This window comes from Eumetopias jubatus, unplaced genomic scaffold (assembly GCF_037043125.1).
Source record: "Eumetopias jubatus isolate StellerSeaLion01/CBP00866 unplaced genomic scaffold, mEumJub1_p1.0 scaffold_3, whole genome shotgun sequence".
NCBI classification, from domain to species: domain Eukaryota; kingdom Metazoa; phylum Chordata; class Mammalia; order Carnivora; family Otariidae; genus Eumetopias; species Eumetopias jubatus.
The window spans coordinates 23,598,300-23,621,232 of NW_028274809.1; the positions used below are offsets into that span (position 1 = coordinate 23,598,300).

The 22,933-nt window shown below is 35.8% G+C and overlaps 1 protein-coding gene across 2 annotated transcripts in view; it reads right to left on the minus strand.

Moving 5' to 3' along the window:
• The window catches only part of SPAG16 (sperm associated antigen 16), a 951,181-nt gene that overhangs the window by 298,312 nt on the left and 629,936 nt on the right, over window positions 1-22,933 (minus strand). For both annotated transcript variants that reach the window (XM_028112215.2, XM_088022037.1), the window contains one exon: window positions 16,146-16,211. In XM_028112215.2, the coding sequence (XP_027968016.1) occupies window positions 16,146-16,211 (66 nt within the window). The remainder of the gene's footprint in view (window positions 1-16,145; window positions 16,212-22,933) is intronic.

The following is a 22,933-nucleotide window of genomic DNA, read 5'->3' on the forward strand; positions in this document are numbered from 1 at the left end:
CAGAGAGGCCGCCATTTTCACTCTCATCCTCCAAAGCTGTATGGAAAGATTGCAGGGAACAAAAGTTCCTGAGAGCAAACCCGAGCAGATTACTTAGCCCGCCCTGGCAAGGGTGGGGCAATTCCACCTCCAGCAAGACATTTGAGAACCACGGCACCAGGCCCCTCCCCCAGAAGATCAGCAAGAACCACGTTTACCCATCAATGACAACAGCAAAACCCCAGTGCTAGAGGAATACAGCACATAGAATTCATGGCTTTCCCCCCCTGATTCTTTAGTCTTTCAAAGTTAATTTTTTTAATTTTCTTTTTTTTCTGAATTTTTCTTTTTCCCTTCTTCAACCAACATCTTATCAATCTCTTTTTTAAAAATCTTTTTTATTTTTCATTTTTAGAGTCATATTCTATCCCTTCATAGTAGTTAACCTTATTTTTGGTATGTATATAAATTGTTCTCTCTTTAAAATTTTGGGAAACAGTTTCTTCTAACAGACCAAAATATACCCTAAATCTCTAGTGTATGGCTTTGTTCTAGTCCCCTGCCTTATCACAGTCTCTCCCTTTTCCTTTTTTTTAATTTCTCTTCTTTCTTTTTTCAACCAACTTCTTATCTTATCAATTCCTTTTACAGAATCTTTTATAATTTTCATCTTTACATTCATATTCCATCCCTTCATCATATTTACCCTTATTTTTGTACATATATAAGCTTTTCTTTCTTTAAAATTTTGGGAAGCAGTTTCTTCTAACAGACCAAAATACACTTAAAATCTAATGTAAGGCACTGATCTATTCACCAGCCTGATCATATTCTTTTTTTTTATCTTTCTCTTTTCCGTTTTTTTTTTCTTTTTTCTTTCTTTCCCTTTCTTTCCCCCCGGTTTCAGGTCTCTTCTGATTTGTTTAGTGTATATTTTTCTGGGGTCGTTGTTTACCCTGTTAGCATTTTGTTCTCTCATTCATCTACTCTCCTCTGGACAAAATGACAAGACGGAAAAAACCACCTCAAAGAAAAAGAACAAGAGGCAGTACTGACTGCCAGGGACCTAATCAATACAGACATTAGTAAGATGTCAGAGCTAGAGTTCAGAATGAAGATTATAAAGATACTAGCTAGGCTTGAAAAAAGCATGGAAGATATTAGAGAAACCCTTTCTGGAGAAATAAAAGAACTAAAATTTAATCAAGTTGAAAACAAAAAGGCTGTTAATGAGGTGTGATAAAAAATGGACACTCTAACTGCCAGGATAAATGAGGCAGAAGACAGAAGTGATACCATAAGATGAAACAATATTAGAATAATTGGAATCCCAGAAGAAGAAGAAAGAGAGAGAGGGGCAGAAGGTATATTGGAGCAAATTATAGCAGAGAACATACCTAATTTGGGGAAGGAAACAGGCATCAAAATCCAGGAGGCACAGAGAAACCCCCTCAAAATCAATAAAAATAGGTCAACACCCCGACATCTAGTAGTAAAACTTATGAGTCTCAGAGACAAAGAGAAAATCCTGAAAGCAGCTCGGGACAAGAGATCTGTAACCTAAAATGGTAGAAACATTAGATTGGCAGCAGACCTATCCACAGAGACCTGGCAGGCCAGAAAGGACTGGCATGATATATTCAGAGCACTAAATGAGAAAAATACGCAGCCAAGAATACTATATCCAGCTTGGCTGTCATTGAAAATAGAAGGAGAGATTAAAAGTTTGTAGGACAAACATAAACTAAAAGAATTTGCGAACACCAAACCAGCCCTCCAAGAAATATTGAAAGGGGTCCTCTAAGCAAAGAGAGAGCCTAAAAGTAACACAGACCAGAAAGGAACAGAGACAATATACAGTAACAGTCACCTTACAGGCAATACAATGGCACTAAATTCATATCTTTCAATAGTTACCCTGAAGGTAAATGGGCTAAGTGCCCCAATCAAAAGACACAAGCTTTCAGATTGGATAAAAAAAACAAGAACCATCAATATGCTGTCTGCAAGAGACTCATTTTAGACCCAAAGACGCCTCCAGATGGAAAGTGAGGGGGTGGAAAACAATTTACCATGTTAATGGACACCAAAAGAAAGCTGGTGTGGCAATCCTTATATCAGACAAATTAGACTTTAAGTCAAAGACTATAATAAGAGATGAGGAAGTAGGATATAGTTATCCTACTTAAAGGATCTATCCAACATGAAGATCTAACAATTGTAAATATCTATGCCCCAACATGAGAGCAGCCAATTACATAAGCCAATTAATACAAAAGCAAAGAAACACATTGACAACAATACAATAATAGTAGGGGACTTTAACACCCCCCTCACTGAAATGGACAGATCATCTAAGCTAAAGATCAATAAGGAAATAAAGACTTTAAATGACACACTGGACCAAATAGACTTCACAGATATATTCAGAACACTCTATCCCAAAGCAACAAAATACACATTCTTCTCTAGTGCCCATGGAACATTCTCCAGAATAGATCACATCCTAGGTCACAAATCAGGTCTCAACTGGTACCAAAAGATTATGATTTGAAACTAGAACTCAATCACAAGAGGAAAGTTGGAAAGAACTCAAATAAATGGAGGATAAAGAGCATCCTACTAAAGAACGAATAGGTCAACCAGGAAATTAAAGAAGAATTAAAAAAATTTCATGGAAAGAAATGAAAATGAAAACACAACTGTTCAAAATCTTTGGGATGCAGCAAAGGCAATCCTAAGAGGAAAGTACATAGCAATACAAGCCTTTCTCAAGAAACAAGAAAGGTCTCAAATACACAACCTAACCCTACACCTAAAGGAGCTGGAGAAGAACAGCAAATAAAGCCTAAACCCAGCAGGAGCAGAGAAATAATAAAGATCAGAGCAGAAATCAATGAAACAGAAACCAAAAGAACATTAGAACAGATCAACGAAAGTAGGAGCTGGTTCTTTGAAAGAATTAATAAGATTGATAAACCCTTGGCCAGACTTATCAAAAAGAAAAGAGAAAGGACCCAAATAAATAAAATCATGAATGAAAGAGGAGAGATTACAACCAACACCAAAGAAATACAAACAATTATAAGAACATATTATGAGCAACTATATGCCAGCAAGTTAGATAATCTGGAAGAAATGGATGCATTCCTAGAGACGTATAAATTACCAAAACTCTACCAGGAAGAAATAGAAAACCTGAACAGACCTATAACCACTAAGGAAATTGAAGCAGTCATCAAAAATGTCCCAACAAACAAGAGCCCAGGGCCAGATGCTTCCCAGGGGAATTCTACCAAACTTTTAAAAAAGAATTAATACCTATTTTTCTGAAACCATTCCAAAAAATAGAAATGGAAGGAAAACTTCCAAACTCATTTTGTGAGGCCACCACTACCTTGATCCCAAAACCAGACAAAGACCCCATCAAAAAGTACTACAGACCAATGTCCCTGATGAACATGGATGCAAAAATTCTCACCAAAATACTAGCTAATAGGATCCAACAGTACATTAAAAGGAATATTCACCACGACCAAGTGGGATTTATTCCTGGGCTTCAAGGTTGGTTCAACATCTGCAAATCAATCAATGTGATATAATACATTAATAAAAGAAAGAACAAGAACCATATGATCCTCTCAATAGATGCAGGAAAAGCTTTTGACAAAGTACAGCATCCTTTCTTGATCAAAACTCTTCAGAGTATAGGGAGAGAGGGTACATACCTCAATATAATAAAAGCCATCTATGAAAAACCCACAGCAAATATCATTCTCAATGGGGAAAAACTGAGAGCTTTCCCCCTAACGTCAGGAATGTGGCAGGGATGTTCACTATCATCACTGCAATTCAACATAGTATTAGAAGTCCTAGCCACAGTAATCAGACAACAAAAAGAAATAAAAGGCATCTGAATCAGCAAAGAAGTCAAACTCTCACTCTTTGCAGATGATATGAAACTTTCTGTGGAAAACCCAAAAGACTCCACCCCAAAACTGCTAGAACTCATACAGGAATACAGTAAAGTGGCAGGATATAAAATCAATGCACAGAAATCAGTGGCATTGCTATACACCAACAACAAGACAGAAGAAAGAGAAATTAAGGAGTTGATCCCATTTACAATTGCACCCAAAACCATAAGATAACTAGGAATAAATCTAACCAAAGAGGCAAAAGATCTGTACTCAGAAAACTATAAAATACTCATGAAAGAAATTGAGGAAGACACAAAGAAATGGAAAAACCTTCCATGCTCATGGATTGGAAGAACAAATATTGTGAAGATGTCAATGCTACCTAGAGCAATCTACACATTTAATGCAATCCCTATCAAAATACCATCCACTTTTTCCAAAGAACTGGAACAAATATTACTAAAATTTGTATGAAAAGACCAGAAAAGACCCCGAATAGCCAGAGGAATGTTGAAAAAGAAAAGCAAAGCTGGTGGCATCACAATGCTGTACTTCAAGCTCTATTACAAAGCTGTCATCATCAAGACAGTATGGTAATGGCACAGAAACAGACACATCGACCAATGGAACATAATAGAGAGCCCAGAAATGGACCCTCAACTCTATGGTCAACTAATCTTCGACAAAGAATGAAGGAATGTCCAATGGAAAAAAGACAGTCTCTTCAAGAAATGGTGTTGGGAAAATTGGACAGCCACATGCAGAAGAATGAAACTGGACCATTTACTTACACCACACACAAAAATAGACTCAAAATGGTTGAAAGACCTAAATGTGAGCCAGGAGTCCATCAAAATCCTAAAGGAGAACACAGGCAGCAACCTCATTGACCTCAGTCGCAGCAATTCTTCCTAGAAACATTGCCAAGGGCAAGGGAAGCAGGGGCAAAAATGAACTATTGAGACTTCATCAGGATAAAAAGCTTTTGCACAGCAAAAGAAACAGTCAACAAAATCAAAAGACAACCGACAGAATGGGAGAAGATATTTGTAAATGACATATCTATAAGATAAAGGGCTAGTATTCAAAATCTATAAAGAACTTATCAAACTCAACACCCAAAGAACACATAATCCAATCAAGAAATGGGCAGAAGACATGAACAGACATTTTTCCAAAGAAGACATCCAAATGGCCAACAGACACATGAAAAAGTGCTCAACATTGCTTGGCATCAGGGAAATCTAAATCAAAACCTCAATGAGATACCACCTCACACCAGTCAGAATGGCTAAAATTAACAAGTCAGGAAACGACAGATGTTGGAGGGGACGCAGAGAAAGGGCAACCCTCCTACACTGTTGGTGGGAATGCAAGCTGGTGCAGTCACTCTTGAAAATAGTATGAAGGTTCCTCAAAAAGTTGAAACTAGAGCTACCATACTACCCAGGAATTGCATTACTGGGTATTTACCCCAAATATACAAATGTAGTGATCTGAAGGGGTATGTGCACCCTGATGTTTATATCAGCACTGTGCACAATAGCCAAACTGTGGAAAGAGCCAAGATGTCCATCGACAGATGAATGGATAAAGAAGACGTGATACACACACACACACACACACACACACACACACACACACACACACACACACACACTGGAATATTATGCAGCCATCAAAAGGAATGAAATCTTGCCATTTGCAACAACATAGATGGAACTGGAGGGTATTATGCTGAGTGAAATAAGTCAATCAGAGGAAGACATGTATCATATGATCTCACTGATATGAGGAATTCTTAATCTTGGGAAACAAACTGAGGATTGCTGGAATGGTGGGGGGTGGGAGGGATGGGGTGGCTGGATGATAGACATTGGTGGAGGGTATTTGCTATGGTGAGCATTGTCAATTGTGTCTGACTGTTGAATCACAGACCTGTACCTCTGAAGCAAATAATACATTATATGTTAAAAGAAGAAGAAGAAGAAGAAGAAGAAGAAGAAGAAGAAGAAGAAGAAGAAGAAGAAGAAGAAGAAGAAGAAGAAGATAGTAGGAAGGGAAAAACGAAGTGGGGGGGATTGGAGGGGGAGATGAACCATGAGAGACTATGGACTCTGAGAATCAAACAGGGTTCTAGAGGGGAGGGGGTTGGGGGGATGGGTCAGACTGCTTATGGGTATTAAAGAGGGCACATATTGAATGGAGCACTTTGTGTTATATGCAAACAATGAATCACGGAACACTACATCAAAAACTAATGATGTAATGTATGGTGATTAACATAACATAATAAAATAAAATGGGAAAAAACTCAATAAAAAATTACATAGTAAACTAGATTCAGCCAAATAAAATTTAGTGAATTATAAAAGAGATCTAAAGAAGTCCAGCAGAATTCAGCATAGAGAACTAAAGCATGGGAAATATAAAGACAAGTTAATTAACTTGGGGAACTAAACAAAAGGTTTCAACCTAAGGATAAAAGGAGTCTAAAGGATAGACTAGAGGGAACTGACAAGAAACAATATTTAAAGAAATAATGGCTGAAGATTTTCTGGGATTGCAGAATACAAGGGTGCTCATACTGAGGACGCACATCAAGTTTTGAAGGAAAAAAGGAGATAAATCCACATGTACACACATCACAAAGATATTGAAAATAAAATATTAAATGTACTAGAAAGTATCAGAGAGAAAAAACAAACAGGTTACCTACATAGGATCAGCTATTAGATTGAGAGCAGACTTTCATGGCAAAAATAAATCCAGAAGAAAATGGAATATCACAATGAAAATAAAATATGCAAAGGCCAAGAAACTTACTGCCTACTAACCCTCACTGAAAGAACTAGTAGAGAGTATTCTTCAGCAAGAAGAAAATGAAACCTTGAAAGAAGGAGAAAAAATAAATAAGCTAATTGTAAACAATGAATTAATAAAAATATATTGGTAGCTCTAATAAATATCAGCTGTTTCAGGGTGGGATCAAAATATAAAATAAAAATAACATGTAATATGGCAAACTGATGTCTAGAAAAAAGTCTGAGTGTTTTAATTTCTTTGTGCTATTCTGGGGAGAATAGCAGTATTATTTAATTGTAGACATTTTAGAGAAATAAAATGTGTGCATATTTAAAATGTAAGAGTAACAAATTTTGACAGACAAAAAGGAAGAAAACAAGCAAATTCCATAATAGAATAAACCAAATAAGATAGTAAAAGTAAACCTAAATATATTAATAATTATAACAAATGTAGACCAATTAACGTCAGTTATTAAATAGCCTCAGATTTTATTAAAAACACAAATTAAAACAGTATAAACCGATTATAAGAGAAATAAAATGAAACCATAAAAAAGGAAGGAAATTGGAGGATGATAAAAGATACATTGTGTAAATATGATCAAAATAAGTCATATAAAGCAAAATGTTTTAATTGTGTCAAACAGGGCTATTTTACATAAGTCTTTAAGGAAGTTTTCATGAAGCAGATATGACTCATGAATTTACATGCATCTAACAACTGAGTCTCAATAAAGCAAAATGGCATTTGAAAATAGAATATATAAAAATCTGTAAATGATTTCTTTTTAATTGAAAATTAAAAATCCATAAGAATGCTGGGAGTTTTAATATTTTTCATAATATAAAATTTTAAACAGACAAAAAATCATGTTTTTGTATGATTTGCACAGTTATAGTTACAGCAATCTTTATCTAAAATATACAGCTATGTGTCCCAAACAAGAACACACATTTTTTTCTAAGCCTCCATAGGACATTTTAAAAATGATCATGCACAAGGCCACAAACAAGTCCTACCAAATCTCCAAAACTGACATCATGCAGATATTTTTTTCTGACAATAATGTAATCAAATTATAAATCAGCAATTCAAAGAGAGCTCTCAAATTTTCCATGAATATTTCATAGATTTGGTACTAAAAGCAATTTTAAATAAGTCCAAATTTACAAAACAAAAAACAAGAGTATATTGAGGGAAAGTAAGGAAGGAAGGTAAGGAAAAGCAAGACAGAAAGTGATTGAGAGATGAAATTCAAACTTAAAAAACAGACAAATTTGGAACGTGTTTATATATAGATAAAAATAGTCCTGTAGAAAGGGGGAAAAAGAAATAATTGTAATGTAAACTTATGAAGAGAGTGAAAGAAGAATGGGGAATGAAACTTATTTTACAACTAAAAAATTAAAACTTCTTAGGAACTGAAAAACTCCTTCTAAGATTACTGACGGTGAGACACTAACAATGAGTGGAGATGCCCATATATTTAGAGATGTAGAAGTAGGAACAAGAGATTTCTTCTCTGAAGGTTTTTATTTTATCACTAAAGAATGAGTCAAGGATATAGGAAGAGAGTTTGTGGAAGAGAGGGAAGTGGGAGCATGAGGATATTTAAGAAGCAGTTGTAAAAGTAATCTAAGTGAATAGAAAAGTGAACACCCTAGAGAAATATAATCTAAATGTTAAGTAATATTGGGGCGCCTGGGTGGTTCAGTTGCTCAAGCATCCAACTCTTGATTTTGGCTCAGTTCATGATCACAGGGTTGGGAGACTGAGCCCTGCACTGGGCATGCTGGGCATGGAGCCTGCTTGAGATTCTCTCTCTCCCTCTGCCCCTTCCCCCACCTCCTTCTCTCTCTCACTAATATAAATACATACATACATGCATACATACATACATACATACATACATACATACATACGTACAAATGTTAAGTAATAGTGAGTGGTTATTTGTACTTTGGAGTCATAAATTTAAAGTTAATTTAAAGAAAAAAATTTCAGTTTAAAATGGCAACATAGGAAGATTCTGAACTCTCCTCCTCCACAGAACACACCAGATTAAACCTATTAATATAACAATTTCTCCTGAAGAAGAACTGAGTGCTGACTAAACAGTTACTGAGCAACCAAAGACAGAGAGAATGGCAAGATAATAGCAGGAGAGATGGAGACATGTTACAGTTTAAAAGAGTAGCTAGTGGGGACCTGGGTGGCTCAGTCAGTTAAGCATCTGTCTCCGGCTCAGGTCATGATCCCAGGTCCTAGGATTGAGCCTGCATCAGGCTCCCTGCTCAGTGGGGAGTCTGCTTCTCCCTCTGCCCCTCCCCCTGTGTATGCTCTCTCTCTCTTTCTCAAAAATAAATAAATAAAAATTTTAAAAAATTTAAAAGAGTAACTAGTATATATAGCCACAGCTCCAGCCAGCCACCAAAAGTCACCAAGCACATACAGCCTGCATAGGGGTCACCATACATAACACAACTTTTTCAATTTTAGGAGAAGTAGCTGTTTTACCTAATCCATAGAAACAAACACAGAAAGTAAAGTAAAATAGGGGAGACAGAGGAATATGCTCCAAAAGAAAGAACAAGGAAAAAAAAAAAACTCAGTAAAAGAATTAAATGAAATAGAAATAAGCAATATGCCTGAAAAAGAATTTAAAGTAATAATCACAAAGATACTCACTGGGCTGGAGGAAGGAATGGAAGAGTTCAGTGAGACCTTCAATAAAGAGATAGAAAATATTAAAAAGAAGCAGAGCTGAAGAATACAATAACTGAGATAAAACACAATAGAGGGAATCAATGGTAGATTAGAGGACACAGAAGAACTAGCAATGATTGGGAAGGCAGGGTAATGGAAAGCACAGAAGCTGAACAGCAAAAAAAAAAAAAAAAAAAAAAGAATTTTTAAAAAATGAGGGTAAATTAAGAGATTTCTTGGACAACATCAGACGAACAAACATACACATTATAGGAGTCACAGAAGAGGAAGAGAGAGAGAAAGTTGTGGAAAACTTGAAGAAATAATAACTGAAAACTTCCATAATCTAAGGAGGGAAATAGACATCCAAGTCCAAGAAGTACAGAGAGTTCTAAACAAGATGAACTCCAGTAGGTCAACACACAGCACATAATAATTTAAATGTCAAAAGTGAAAGATAGAGAATCCTAAAAGCATCAAGAGAGAAACAAAAAGTTACCTACAAGGGAAAATCTTATAAGGCTATCAAGCAGAAACTTTGCAAGCCAGAAGGGAGTGCCATGGTATATTCAAAGTGCTGAAGGGAAAAAAACCTACAAACAAGAATACTTTACCCAGTAAGGTTATAATTCAGATTTAAGGGAAAGATAAAGAATTTCCCAGACAAACAAAATATAAAGGAGTTTATCACCACTAAACCAGCCTTATAAGAAATATTAAAGGGAGTTCTTTAAATGGAAAATAAATGACCATAATTAGACATAAGAAAAATATGAATAAAAATATGTAAAATATGACAAACATATACATAAAATGGGGAAGGGTGTTTCTTTTAGAATGTATTTGACCTTACTTGATTTTCAAATTAATATGAACAGTTATTTACTTAGAATGTTATATATGAACCTCATGGTAACCACAAACCCCAAAAAATAAAAAGAAAGAAAGCCAAACAAAACACTATAGATTCTCATTGATTAAAAAGAAAAAGAATAAAAGAAGAAATACATTAGAGGGAATACACCTCATTATAATAAAGACCATATATAAAAAACCCACAGCTAACATGATCCTTAATGGTGAAAAACTGAGAGTTTTCCCTTTAAGCTCAGGAAAAAACAAGAATGTCCACTGTCATCACTTTTATTCAACATAGTATTAGAAGTCTTAGCCACAGCAATCAGACAAGAAAAAAGAAGTAAGAGGCATCTGTATTGGTAAAGAAGAAGTTAAACTGTCACTATTTGGAGATAACAAGATACAATTCATAGAAAATCCTAAAGATACTATCAAAAACTACTAGAAGTAATAAACAAATTCAGTAAAGTGTCAGGATACAAAATTAATACCCAGAAATCCATAGTGTTTCTATACAGGAACAACAAAGTCACAGAAAGAGAAATTAAAAACAAAACAAAACACCATTTATAATTGCACCAAAAGAATAAAGTACCTAGTCATAAACTTAAGAAGGAGGTAAAAGACCTGTACTCTGAAAACTATAAAACACTAATGAAAGAAATTGAAGATGACGCAAACAAATGGAAAGATATGTCATGCTCATGGATTGGAAGAATATTGTTAAAATGCCCATAATACCCAAAGCAATCTACAGATTCAATGCAATCCCTATCAAAATAACAACAGCATTTTTCACAGAACTAGAATAAATAATACTAAAAGTTGTATGGATCCACCAAAGACTCTGAATAGCCAAAGCAATTCTGAGAAAGAAGAACAAAGCTAGAGATATCACATCCCAGATTTCAAGATATACTACAAACCTGTAGTAATCAAAACAGTATGATACTGACACTTAGATGAATAGAAGAGAATAGAGACCCCAGAAATAAACCCATATTTATATGGTCAATTAATCTATGACAAAGGAGATAAGAATATACAATGGGGAAAAGACAGTCTTTTCAATAAATGGTTCTGGGAAAACTGGAGAGCTACATGTAAAAGAAGGAAACTGGGCTACTTTCTCATACCATACACAAAAATAAATTCAAAATGGATTAAAGACTTAAATGAGAGACCTGAAACAATAAAAATTCTAGAAGAGAGCACTGGCAGGAATTTCTCTGACATAAGCCATAGCAACATATTTCTAGATACATCTCCCAAGGCAAGGGAAACAAAAGCAAAAATAGACTATTGGGACTATATGAAAATAAGAAGCTTTTGCACAGCATAGGAAACCATCAACAAAACAAAAAAGACAACCTACTGAATCAGAGAAGATATTTGCAAATGATATATCCAAGAAGGGGTTATCCAAAACATATAAAGAATGCATACAATTCAATATCAAAAAAAAAAAAAACCAAAAAGACAAAAAACAAAAAACAAACCCACAATCTGATTAAAAAATGGGCAGAAAACTTGAATGGACCTTTCTCCAAAGAAGACATACAGATGGCCAACAGACACATGAAAAGATGCTCAACATCACTGATCATCAGGGAAATGCAAATCAAAACCACAATGACATATCACCTTATACCTATTAGAATGCCCAAAATCAAAAAGACAAGAGACATAAGTGTTGGCATGGGTGTGGAGAAAAAGGAACCCTTGTGCAATGTTTAGAAATACTATATGATCCAATGATTCCACCATTGTGTATTTACCCAAGCAAAACCAAAACACTAACTAAAAAAGATATATGCACCTCTATGTTTATTGGGACATTATTTAAAATAGCCAAGACATGGAAGCAACCCAAGTGTCCATCAATAGACAAAAGGATAAGGAAAATGTGGTATATATACATAGTGGAATATTACACAGCCATAAAAAGGATGAGATCATGTCATTTGAGACAACATGGATGGACCTGGAGGGGATTTTGCTAAGTGAAATAAGTAAGACTGGGAAAGCCAAATACCATATGATTCCACTCATAAATGGAATCTAAAAAAAAAAGTAAACAAACAAAAAGCAGAACTGTAAAGACAGAGAACAAACTGATGGTTGCCAGAGGGGAGGGTGGTGGGGGTTTGGGCAAAATGAGTGAAAGGGAGAGGGAGATATAGGCCTCCAATTATGGAATGTGTAAGACATGGAAATAAAAAGCAGAGCATCAGGAATACAGTCAATAACATTTTAATAGCAATGTAATGGGACAGATGGTAGCTATATTTGTGATGAACATAGCGTAATGTATAAACTTCTCAAATCACTAAGTTGTTCACCTGAAATTAATGTAACATTTTGTGTCAACTATATTCAAATAACAAAAAACAGAAAACAACCAGTTTGATGGTATAGTATTTTAAAATCTCCACATTTTTAAATCTTTTCTATAAAGAATGTAGATTTGCCAAGTATGCTATGTAGAGGAAATGAAATCAAATTGAACTAAAGTCCTTTGCAATGGAATTGATAGAACGATAACTAAAGAACCTAAGCTGGGGTAAAATGCTAAGTGAAGGCAGAAGGGGTGATAAGATGGTGAGTAAGATTTTAACAGATTAGAGCCCTCAGTGAGGGACAAAATTTGTTGTACTGGATTTACTTAAGACGTGGAAAGACAAACAGATACGTTCAGAAAAGTGTGCTTGGAATTGAGATTTTGGACATGATACATTTACAGTTAATGACAAGGTGTTCAGAGTCTGACTTTAGGAATACGTAGCTGAGGAAAAAAAGGGTGGTGGAGAAAATGCAGTCAAGGAAGTGGTCAGAGTGGCGCATGGGCCACATGTATAGAGAAAGACAATGATTTAGGAACTCTAGTCTTCAAAGAATGAGGGAAAGTGGCTGGGAGGTTCTAAGCAGTAAAATCTGTTCCCAGCAGTGAATCTACTTTAGGATTTCAGTGGAATGCTGGTGTAATTTGGAGTTTAATACCTCTCATTTGATCCATGATCCCTCAATCAATTCTGAAAGTCAATTTTTTTCCTTAATGACCTTTAAACCGAAGCTGACTTAGACATGATTTCCGGGGGCACTCCTTATCAAACAACTTGGATCCATAACCTCTGACACCTAAGGGTAGAAAGTGCAGGGAAAGATACCTAGGGATAGAAAATGCAGACTGGACTTAACCTTTTTCCGTACCTTTATGTTTTATTAGTATTTGGCTTTTTGATGTTTTCATTTTGATTTTATGGCCATTTTGATATACAAAATGTGTTATATTTATTTCTGTTATGGATAGACATTCTAAGCCAGCAGGTTTTCCCTTATTACTTAGACTTGCATTCCCAGAGAGTTATGTCTGTCCTCTAATCTGATTTCAATACCCTTCCTATCTCTCACATCCCTCTTGGGGGATGCAACAAGAGCTACTAGAAGGCCTGATGGAATCTCCAGCAGGTCAGACTACTTCCTGGAAAATTAAATGTGGAGGATACTCTGATAGGGATACCTTACTCATTTTCTTGCTATGTGTTTTTACGTAGTTGTTAGTTTGTTTTGTTTTTAATTTATATTGAATTTTCTGTGTCCAGCGATTACTGTCAATTTTTTTAATTTTTGTTTTTGCTTCACAAAATGGACTTAGTAAAGCCCTTTCATAATTCCTTAAAATGTTTCATTAACTGTTTACTTTAAAAAAAGAAGTTTTAAATAAGTATCTATTTCCAATGGGAAGATTAGTCAGAAATAAAAATATCAGAATCCTAATAATACAACATAGAAATACAATTCAATTTACATAGCTTTTTAGGACCATACAAAACCATTATATGTTGTATATTTGCTTCTGTGATTCTTGGTTGCTAGCTACATAACACTGAATTTTACATTTGTGATTTCTGCTTACAAATCTAAAATTGTAGAACTTTCCTAAATTATGTTTACATAAATAGCTAAATGCATTTTTAACTAGTAATGCAACTTGAAGTCATTTCCCTAAAGCATCAAATAATTAGCAAGTCTAATTCTAAATATTCAAATTTCTTCCTGCTATATATGCACTGTATAATGCATTTATTATGACAGCTTTGTTTGATAGTTTGTTTGAATGTGAACTGTGTCACAATGCCACGTCCTTGAGTAAAAGTCTTTGTGCTCTTTCAGTCACTGCTACCTCCTAATCTCTTGACATTCTTTGGCAAGTATGTGAAATAAAAGTTTTCAAAACAATTAACATATGTGACCAAAAATTTCACCCGTGTCAGTTATCATCATAAAATATAATTTCCTTAATAGTTATTAAACATTTACAGCAAAGAAGAGATAAGTTAATGGAAGCATTTAATGGGGCCTGGGGATGTTGATTTGGAATAATGTGGTAATAGTCCTTTGGTATGGACAAAGTGTATAAACAAAAACAGGTTAGCCACTTTGATGTTGGACACCTGGACCTCATATACATCATCTTGCCTTTTAACTATATGTACTTAATGTATGTGTCCCTTGATTGCTAAATGAATAAATTTAATTTGGCTAATTTTATATTTATTAATTTTATTATTTGGGATGTTAAATGGCATGTCTTTTTTAGCTATGTTATTGCTTACCAAAATAAACTGCCTGACTCACAAAATAATTTATTTCATTTTAGTTTCCATTGAATTTTCTTAGGGTATGTGAAACTATAAGCCATTTAATAGATTTTTAGCATAAATATCCTATATCATATGGGTTCACAGTGCTTAAATGACTCTATACTCTGCTAAAAATAAAATTTTACTTGGTACCTAGAAACAAGCCATAATATATTGGCTCAACAAAGTCAATTAAATGGAAATTACTTAATAAGATGAATTTGTTAAAATATAATTGTAGTTGAGCCCATCACTAACATTCCAGGTGTCAATCACAATGCCACCAGTATAATTTTAGTTGGAGCAAATAACATTCCTTTAGAAGAAATACTTTTAGTGAACATTTTTCTTCTGCCTAAAAGAATAATAATAGCATGATAGTATCAGAATTTTGACGATGCTGTCATTTTGAAGTTAGAGGTAGGTAATCTATCAGATTGATTTTTTAGCTAATTGGGAAAGAAGAGGGGTATGGAATTAAGATTTACACTCTACTGGGAATTTAGAGACAAATTAAAATGTTAGGTATAATTAAATCATAGAGTTTGAAAGGACTTGAGAGGTCATCTATCAGTCAAGTAGCTTTCATCTGAGAAAGAACAAACTTAAATCATCCTTCCATGAGTATTATCTGTACCGTTTTAAAGACAACCTCAATTAGCTTAGTGACTCAAAGCAGTGTTTAATAATCTTCATAGTTGGTGAAATCATCCTGATATCTGAATACCTCAAGCTGTGGATAAACACTTCTGCTATGTCATCAGTTTATTTGGAAAAAGATATATTTGAAACCTTTCAATGAGTAATTGAAAAGCTGTCAAATTAAGGTTGCTCTGTTTTAACCTGAAGAAAGTCTATTTTTCTTTGATGGCTTTTTTATTCTTGGGTTTCCTTTCAAGCATTTTCATTATTTTTATGATTCTACATTAATATTTACAAGTTTATATCCCATTTACTTTCTTGAGCCCGCATTAGACAAGATGCTTTTAAAAATGTGTTTAAGTGGAGTTAAAGATAGAATTCCTCATTGTTCCTACCACTGTATATTGTGTGTGTTTTTTAAACTTCTACAACCGAAACTATCTATATATTTTTTCCATTGTCATAATTAATTCTGGAATTTGTTCTCCTTGCCCTGTTAACTTACCATTTTCTCCTGGTACTTTGTTTCAGTAAAATTAACTTGTCTATATGAAATATTAAAAGTATTCATTGGGAGAACTGAACTCACCCTAGGAGTGAAGGTGGCATCATTGATAGAATGCATGTGACCATAAAGTGACTGCTCACAGTTACCCTAGGAAGACAAAGCAGAAATAAAATCAAATAAATTCCATTCAATATGTGAAAGAAATCAAAAGGTAATTAATTTTATTTGTTTTAAAGTATTGCGTTAAGTTTCCTTATATCAAGACAGTGTTCCTCTCAACTTTTCTTCCTTAGGGATTTCTCCCAACCCTGGCAGATATCTTAGCCTCTATGCAGACTAGGTTGGAAGTATGACAGAGTTAATACCCCTTCCTCCATATACCTTGACAAATGGGGGATGGGAATTAGTGATTAATGCCTGAAAATCTGATCCTTTAGAGCTGAGCTGTCCAATCGAGTAGTCACTAGCCAGCCATTTATATGACTATTTACACTTAAATTAATTGAAATTAAATAAAATTATGGGGCGCCTGGGTGGTTCAGTTGGTTAAGCAACTGCCTTCGGCTCAGGTCATGATCCTGGAGTCCCAGGATCAAGTCCCGCATCAGGTTCCCTGCTTGGCGGGGAGTCTGCTTCTCCCTCTGACCCTCCCCTCTCTCATGTGCTCTCTCTCTCTCTCTCTCATTCTCTCTCTCAAATAAATAAATAAAATCTTTAAAAAAATAAATAAATAAAATTAAATAAAATTAAAAACTCAATTCCTCAGTCATACTAGCCATATTCCAGGTGGCTATTATAGCAGACAATGTGGACGTAGAACATTTCCATCATCAAGAAAGTCCTATTGGACAGTGCTGTTTAAAGGAATGCTTCTAAGGCTGTGTGTTCTACAATTATTCATCAGAGAATCCTCAGCAGGATTTAGCCTTAGTTGCCCACAGGGCAAATGGATCAAGAATGTATCCTTTATTGGGTCTTGCTCTCTTCTTTAGCTCACTCCTTGCTTCTTCACTTCTACTTCCTGGGACAGCAACCAAATAAACTGCTTATACCCCTCAACCCCCACAAAAAAAGTATTGCTTTAGTCCAATAATAAAGTTAATACATTCTCATGATTGAAAATACTAGCTTTTGCTATCAGCTACCATTCAGAATCAGTCAAGGCTATGTTGGTAAGTGTGTCATCACTGCTTGTCTGTGCACTGGAACTCTAGTATCCTCACTTTTACACTATTGAGCTGGTGGTGAAATTTCACCATATGACTCCATCTTGCAATTAGCATAGTTTTCAAGCCATGGGGCCAAGTAGTGAAGCCCTTATAGAGGGTGCTTGTTTTCAGCACATCATTGCCATCACTGGTGGGGATGTGGGGTTCTTTTTTTGTTTGTTTTAGATTATGAGATCATGTTTTAATTCCTGAGTTTCCACAGTTTGGCATTAATATCATTATATGTATAAAAATGTTATAAAACATTTTTAACACAAACTAAGCATTTGTTTTTATGAAAACTATATTTCACATCTACCCATTCTGGTCATCTTTTCCAAATAATAACTAAAATTAAAATTAACTACAAAAATTTCCAAATTTCAGTTTAAATTATTTCAAGCAAATTGGGCTCATAACACATTACACAGGGGCTTTAAATGTGGGGAGTTTTCATTTTGACACCAATGTTCAAAGGGCATTCTTAATTATCTTAGGGAAATAACACAAATTTTGTAGAAGAACCAGAGAGAGTTATATCTGGAATATTGTTTGTAGATTCTTGTTATGGGCTAAATTTCAGATTTAATTCAACAATGTATTCATTCAACAAATATTTTTGAGCAATTAATCTATGTCAGGCACAATTCTAGGTGCTTAGGATCTGTCAGTGAATAAAACAAAGAACTGTGTCTCCATCAACCTTATTTTATAAGGGGAGAGGGTGGAAATAGATATTTTAGAAAGGTATAAAGTGTGTTAGAAGATCATAAGTATTGTGAAAAGAAGAAAAGTCAGACAGGGTAAGGGGTATTATGAGTTTTGGGATTGAGGGGCTAAGGGCAAACCAAATTATCAAGTAGAATGATATGGTTTGACTACACTCAAAAAGTAAGGTTTGAACAAGGATTGAAGCAAGCCAAGAAGACATCTAGAAAAAAAAAACTATTCCAGGAAGAAAGAAAAGGTAGAGCAAATGTCTCAAAGATCGGAGTTTACCTGGTGTGTTTCTACAATAGCAAGGAAGCCAATGTGGATGGAGACAAATAAATGAGAAGTAGAGTAGGCTTGCTAAAACGCTTCATCTACTCTGATTACTTAGTCCTAAACCATTACGGCTGGAGGAAAGATTACATAAAAGATTACAAAATGAGATCGGAAAGATAGAGGATCATCAGCATGTCTCCTCATTGTTATAGGACATTCATGGAATAGTTTGGAACTAAGCAAAGTTGGAAAGGTTTTATAACTAAGCTCTATTGAGTCCTCACTATCGCCATTGTGTTCAGCAAGTTAAACTTCAAATATTTATTTACAGAATTAATACATGCTGTTAATCCCTTTTCACAGAATGCAAAATTTCCCCACAGGAATTTAAATTTCACAAAAATATGTTGAAATACTTTGGCACTCTTTCAGGATCTCCCCTACCCATGTTATTCTGGTTCACTATCTTGACGCTGCTACAACTTTAAACCAATTATGCTGAGAACTTCAAATCCTCTAAATTACCAAAGTAGAAATAAATTACTTACAAAGCCAAAAAGGCAAAGTGTAAGATATTATAAGTTTTCATATATTATCTTAGGAACTTTTATAGTCAATTTTCTTTTAGAATTAATATCATATATAGTTGTATAATATTACACCTGCATAGTGAGTGCTAATATTTAAAAAAATATATATTTAAACTAGCAAAATGTTTTTTTGCATTATAAAAGTTTTACATTTGGTGCTCTGCTAAAGTGAGAATCTCTAAACTCTTTGATTAATTGTTAAGGAAAATGGAGTTTTCTGATTCAAATCCTGAATGCCAAGTTTTAATTCAAAGTGGAATCTCTAAGGCACTCTTGAAAAGCCCTGGAAATATGGGGCTATAATGGAAATGCTGACGGACCACATTTGTGCTGCTATAACAAAACCTGACTTGAAGATAAATGTTTCATGAATTAAGAAAAGTTAAAAAAAGCTTTTCTATCCAGCTTTGTTCCCAAGATAAAAGTGAATCTACTCTTTTTGTGGTACAGGGAATATGTGGGTTACTAATATTCTAGTCTGCAAACAGCCTTAATCAAAAGCAATACCCAAACCAGGATGTTAAAATTTGGAATATCTTCTTTGGTGAATTCTTGTCAGGATTGTTTTCTTTCAAAGAAGTGGAAAGAAAATGTAAAAGAGGGAAGAGTCTTATAAGAAAAAACCCATGTGACCCAATATGTCATTGCTCCAGTATTTGATTCTCTCAGAGAAGCTACGTGCAGTGATGATTGCTATCACTGGTCCTGGGAATAGAAACGTCTGGGACTTAGTTCTTGGATCTGCTACCTGATAGCTGTGGGACCTTAAACAAATTGCTTCACTTCGCTGTGTGTCATTTGCCTCATTTAGTTCTCAAAACAAACCTAGAGGTTAAATACCATTACTCAGGGTAATGGTATTTAACCTCTAGGTTTGTTTTGAGAATTGAATTGGAAGATGCATGTGAAATGTTGGTGGCATGCCTAGCACAAAGTAAGAGCTTAACAAACATTAGCTCTTAAGCTGCAACATAAACCACGGAAATGCTGATGACTTCCAGGCCATTTCTGCCCTTAGCTCTCTCTTTCTTTAAAGAGCCCAGTAAAGAGAAGTAGAGGCATCAGTGCTGCTCTTTCTGCTTGTCCATCAGATTCACTCCCTCTGTGGCACTGCCCTAAGTCTGTGCCCTGCTTCCTACCAATCACATCACCGTGGGCACACAAGCCCTCTGGCGTCTGGTTGGATTCAGCCAGAGGGAAGCACCAGCAGGATATGAAAAAGCAGAAAGATATAGAGGGCAGATAAATGACTACTTGAGCTCCCTTCCTGTTCAGCTGTGATTTTGTCAGTGGTCCTGTTTTCTACCTAATCCCACTCATGTTATGTGGGCCCTCTCCCAAGACTACAGCTCCGCCGTATCCAGTAATGTTCTCCTTCCCTTGCCCCTTCAGGCTTCCCATTGTTGCTAGCCCTTGGGTGCCGTGTTTGTTCCCTTAACACCATTCACATCTCTGTAAACATTCGACTTGGGTTTACTTCGTGTGTCATCTGTTTCCTGCTGGTGATACGGCATGTCAGACAGAATATGCAAAAGACCTTTTGACTTACTACTTCTCAACTGCCTATCTTTACACTTGCCAAGTCTTTCCCTCTAAGTAAATGGCACTACCAGTTGCTCAAACAAACAAAAAAACCTTAGGCAATAACACATCTGAGAATTAGAATACTTCTCCTTCTACCCCCACCCCTACACATCCCTCATCCAGCACATCAGCTTTTTCTTCAACATAAAGCCCTACTATGCCCACCTCTGTCCCTTTTTTACCATTACTACTCTGTGCAGGAAATCAGCCATCATACTGAGCCCAAAGACAGTAGGAGCATCCTTATTGGTCTCCTTGCTTCTACTCTCACCCCACTGCCCATCTATTCCTCTCATAGCCAGTAGAGTGATCAATAAAACCTGGATCAGATCATGCCATGCTCCTGGTAACAGCCACCTGAACAATTACCATCATACTCAGAATAAATTCCAAACTCTTTTTTTTTTAGATTTTTATTTATTTATTCATGAGAGACAGAGAAAGAGAGAGAGAGAGAGAGAGAGGCAGAGGGAGAAGAAGGCTCCTAAGGAGCAGGGAGCCCGATGCGGGACTCGATCCCAGGACCCTGGGACCATGACCTGAGCTGAAGGCAGACACTTAAGCATCTGAGCCACCCAGCACCCTAAATTCCAAACTCTTTACTTTGTTCCAAAGGCTCCATACTGTTTGGCTCCTGTTTGCCTATTACACCTCATCCTTTACCATTCTTCCTTCTCATGCACGGTGCTGCATGACTATATTCATGTTTCTGCATGGTCAGGGCTTTCTGAGCAAACAGTACGACACCTGGATTAAAGGATGATTGAATAACAATCCAACCATAAAGACAGAGATCTCTGGAGAAATTTAGGTGCATCTCTCTCTGAGGTATTCATTTACATTTCAGGGGTTGCAAGCCTAGAGGCTTATCTCTTCTCTTCCCAGAGAGGATCTATTTACATTTCCAACAAAGATTTCTCCCTCTCCCCATCACCTTGCCTCCTGGGAGGGGCACAAGGGCTCTGACTTTCATAATTTGGGGGTTCCTTTTCATGATACATGACCTCACTGCACCTGTGGGGTACGCCTGGCTCTCGCAGCTTCTCTCCATGGGGAATGCGGAAATGGCAAATCAACATAAGCTGCTCAGTGAGTAAATGGTCTGATCACTGATCCAGAAACCTCCTGTTTCCTGTCAGGATCAATAAATAAGTAAATCTAGTGACAAAAACAACACTATCATATTAGCCTTCCTCTTCTTCTAATAGGCCTAGGATGTTCCTGACTTTGAACGTCCTGTTTTTCTCTACCTTGGATGTTTTCATGTAGCTAAATACACGTCTTTGTCCTTCTTCCCATGCTGCTTTCAACACAAACACAACATTTTCAGTGATGTCTGATATCTAATATTCCTGCCTCCTCTCCCATATCCTCTCCTATAGTAGCAGAAACTTTTATAAAATCCCTTTCCTTTTTCTCTTGGGCACTCAGGCAGACTTGAGGTCAGCTGTGACAACGTGACTGACTTCTGTCCAGTGCATGTAGGCCTGGCCCTTAAAATACCCCACACAATCCTGTAAGCTCTTTATTGTTATCTGCTTGCAGACTCTACACAGAAGTGTTCTGGAAGATGGAAAAACACAAATGGAACTAGCCTGAGTTTCTGAACTACCATAAGGAGAAAAGCCACCAATCAGGACTTTCCAACTAGACATTCCATCAGTGAGAACTAAGCTTCCAATGTGTTAAGCCCCTGAATTCTGGGGATTAAGTGGGCTTCCCACAGGTGTTGGTACCCAGTGAATAGGCCACCCTGTTTTATTTTTTTCATGTCACTCACCATGATCTAAAATCATTTAAGAATTTGTTTCCTTGTTTATTGTTAGTTTCTTCCCACTAGAATATAGTTCCACAGGAGAAACTTTTTAGAAATTTGTCTTGCCCACCAGTCTTATTATCCCCAAAGCCCAAGACAGCTGTGGTAGGATTTGATAAACAGTTTTTAAGTAAAAAAGTAAACAGTTACAGAGTGATCACAACCAAAAATTGGAAAAAAAATCTACCCTCACCAGATACCTCATTTTTGGTTAAATAGCTTGGTCTTCTTCCCAATATTTATTTTCATTTTGATTAGTCATGCCATATAATGTGCACAGTCTTATTTTTCTCAACTCCTTTCCCACAACATGGTTCTAACCCAGTAGCATATTTACCCATTGACTATGTCATTGTCTCTAAACAAGTACATGGAGATAGTTGATGACTCCTGGGGAAGGAGGCAGCTTTACATTGATTCAGTGTTTATTATGTAACTAAAGCCTTGTGCTAAGTGCTTTATTTATTATCACATTTAATCCTCACAACAATTCAACAACGTGGGTACTATTGTAACCTATTCTAGAGATGAGAAAACAGAAGCACTAATCCATCATGGCAGAGAAAGAGTGCCAAAGGCAAGACAGTAACTCCTCTTTGTGTAATTACAAAATCATCTAACTCTCAATGTGCAAGAATTTGAAGGGAGAAAGGTAGAGGCAGCTTTTCAATGCCATTTGCCAAA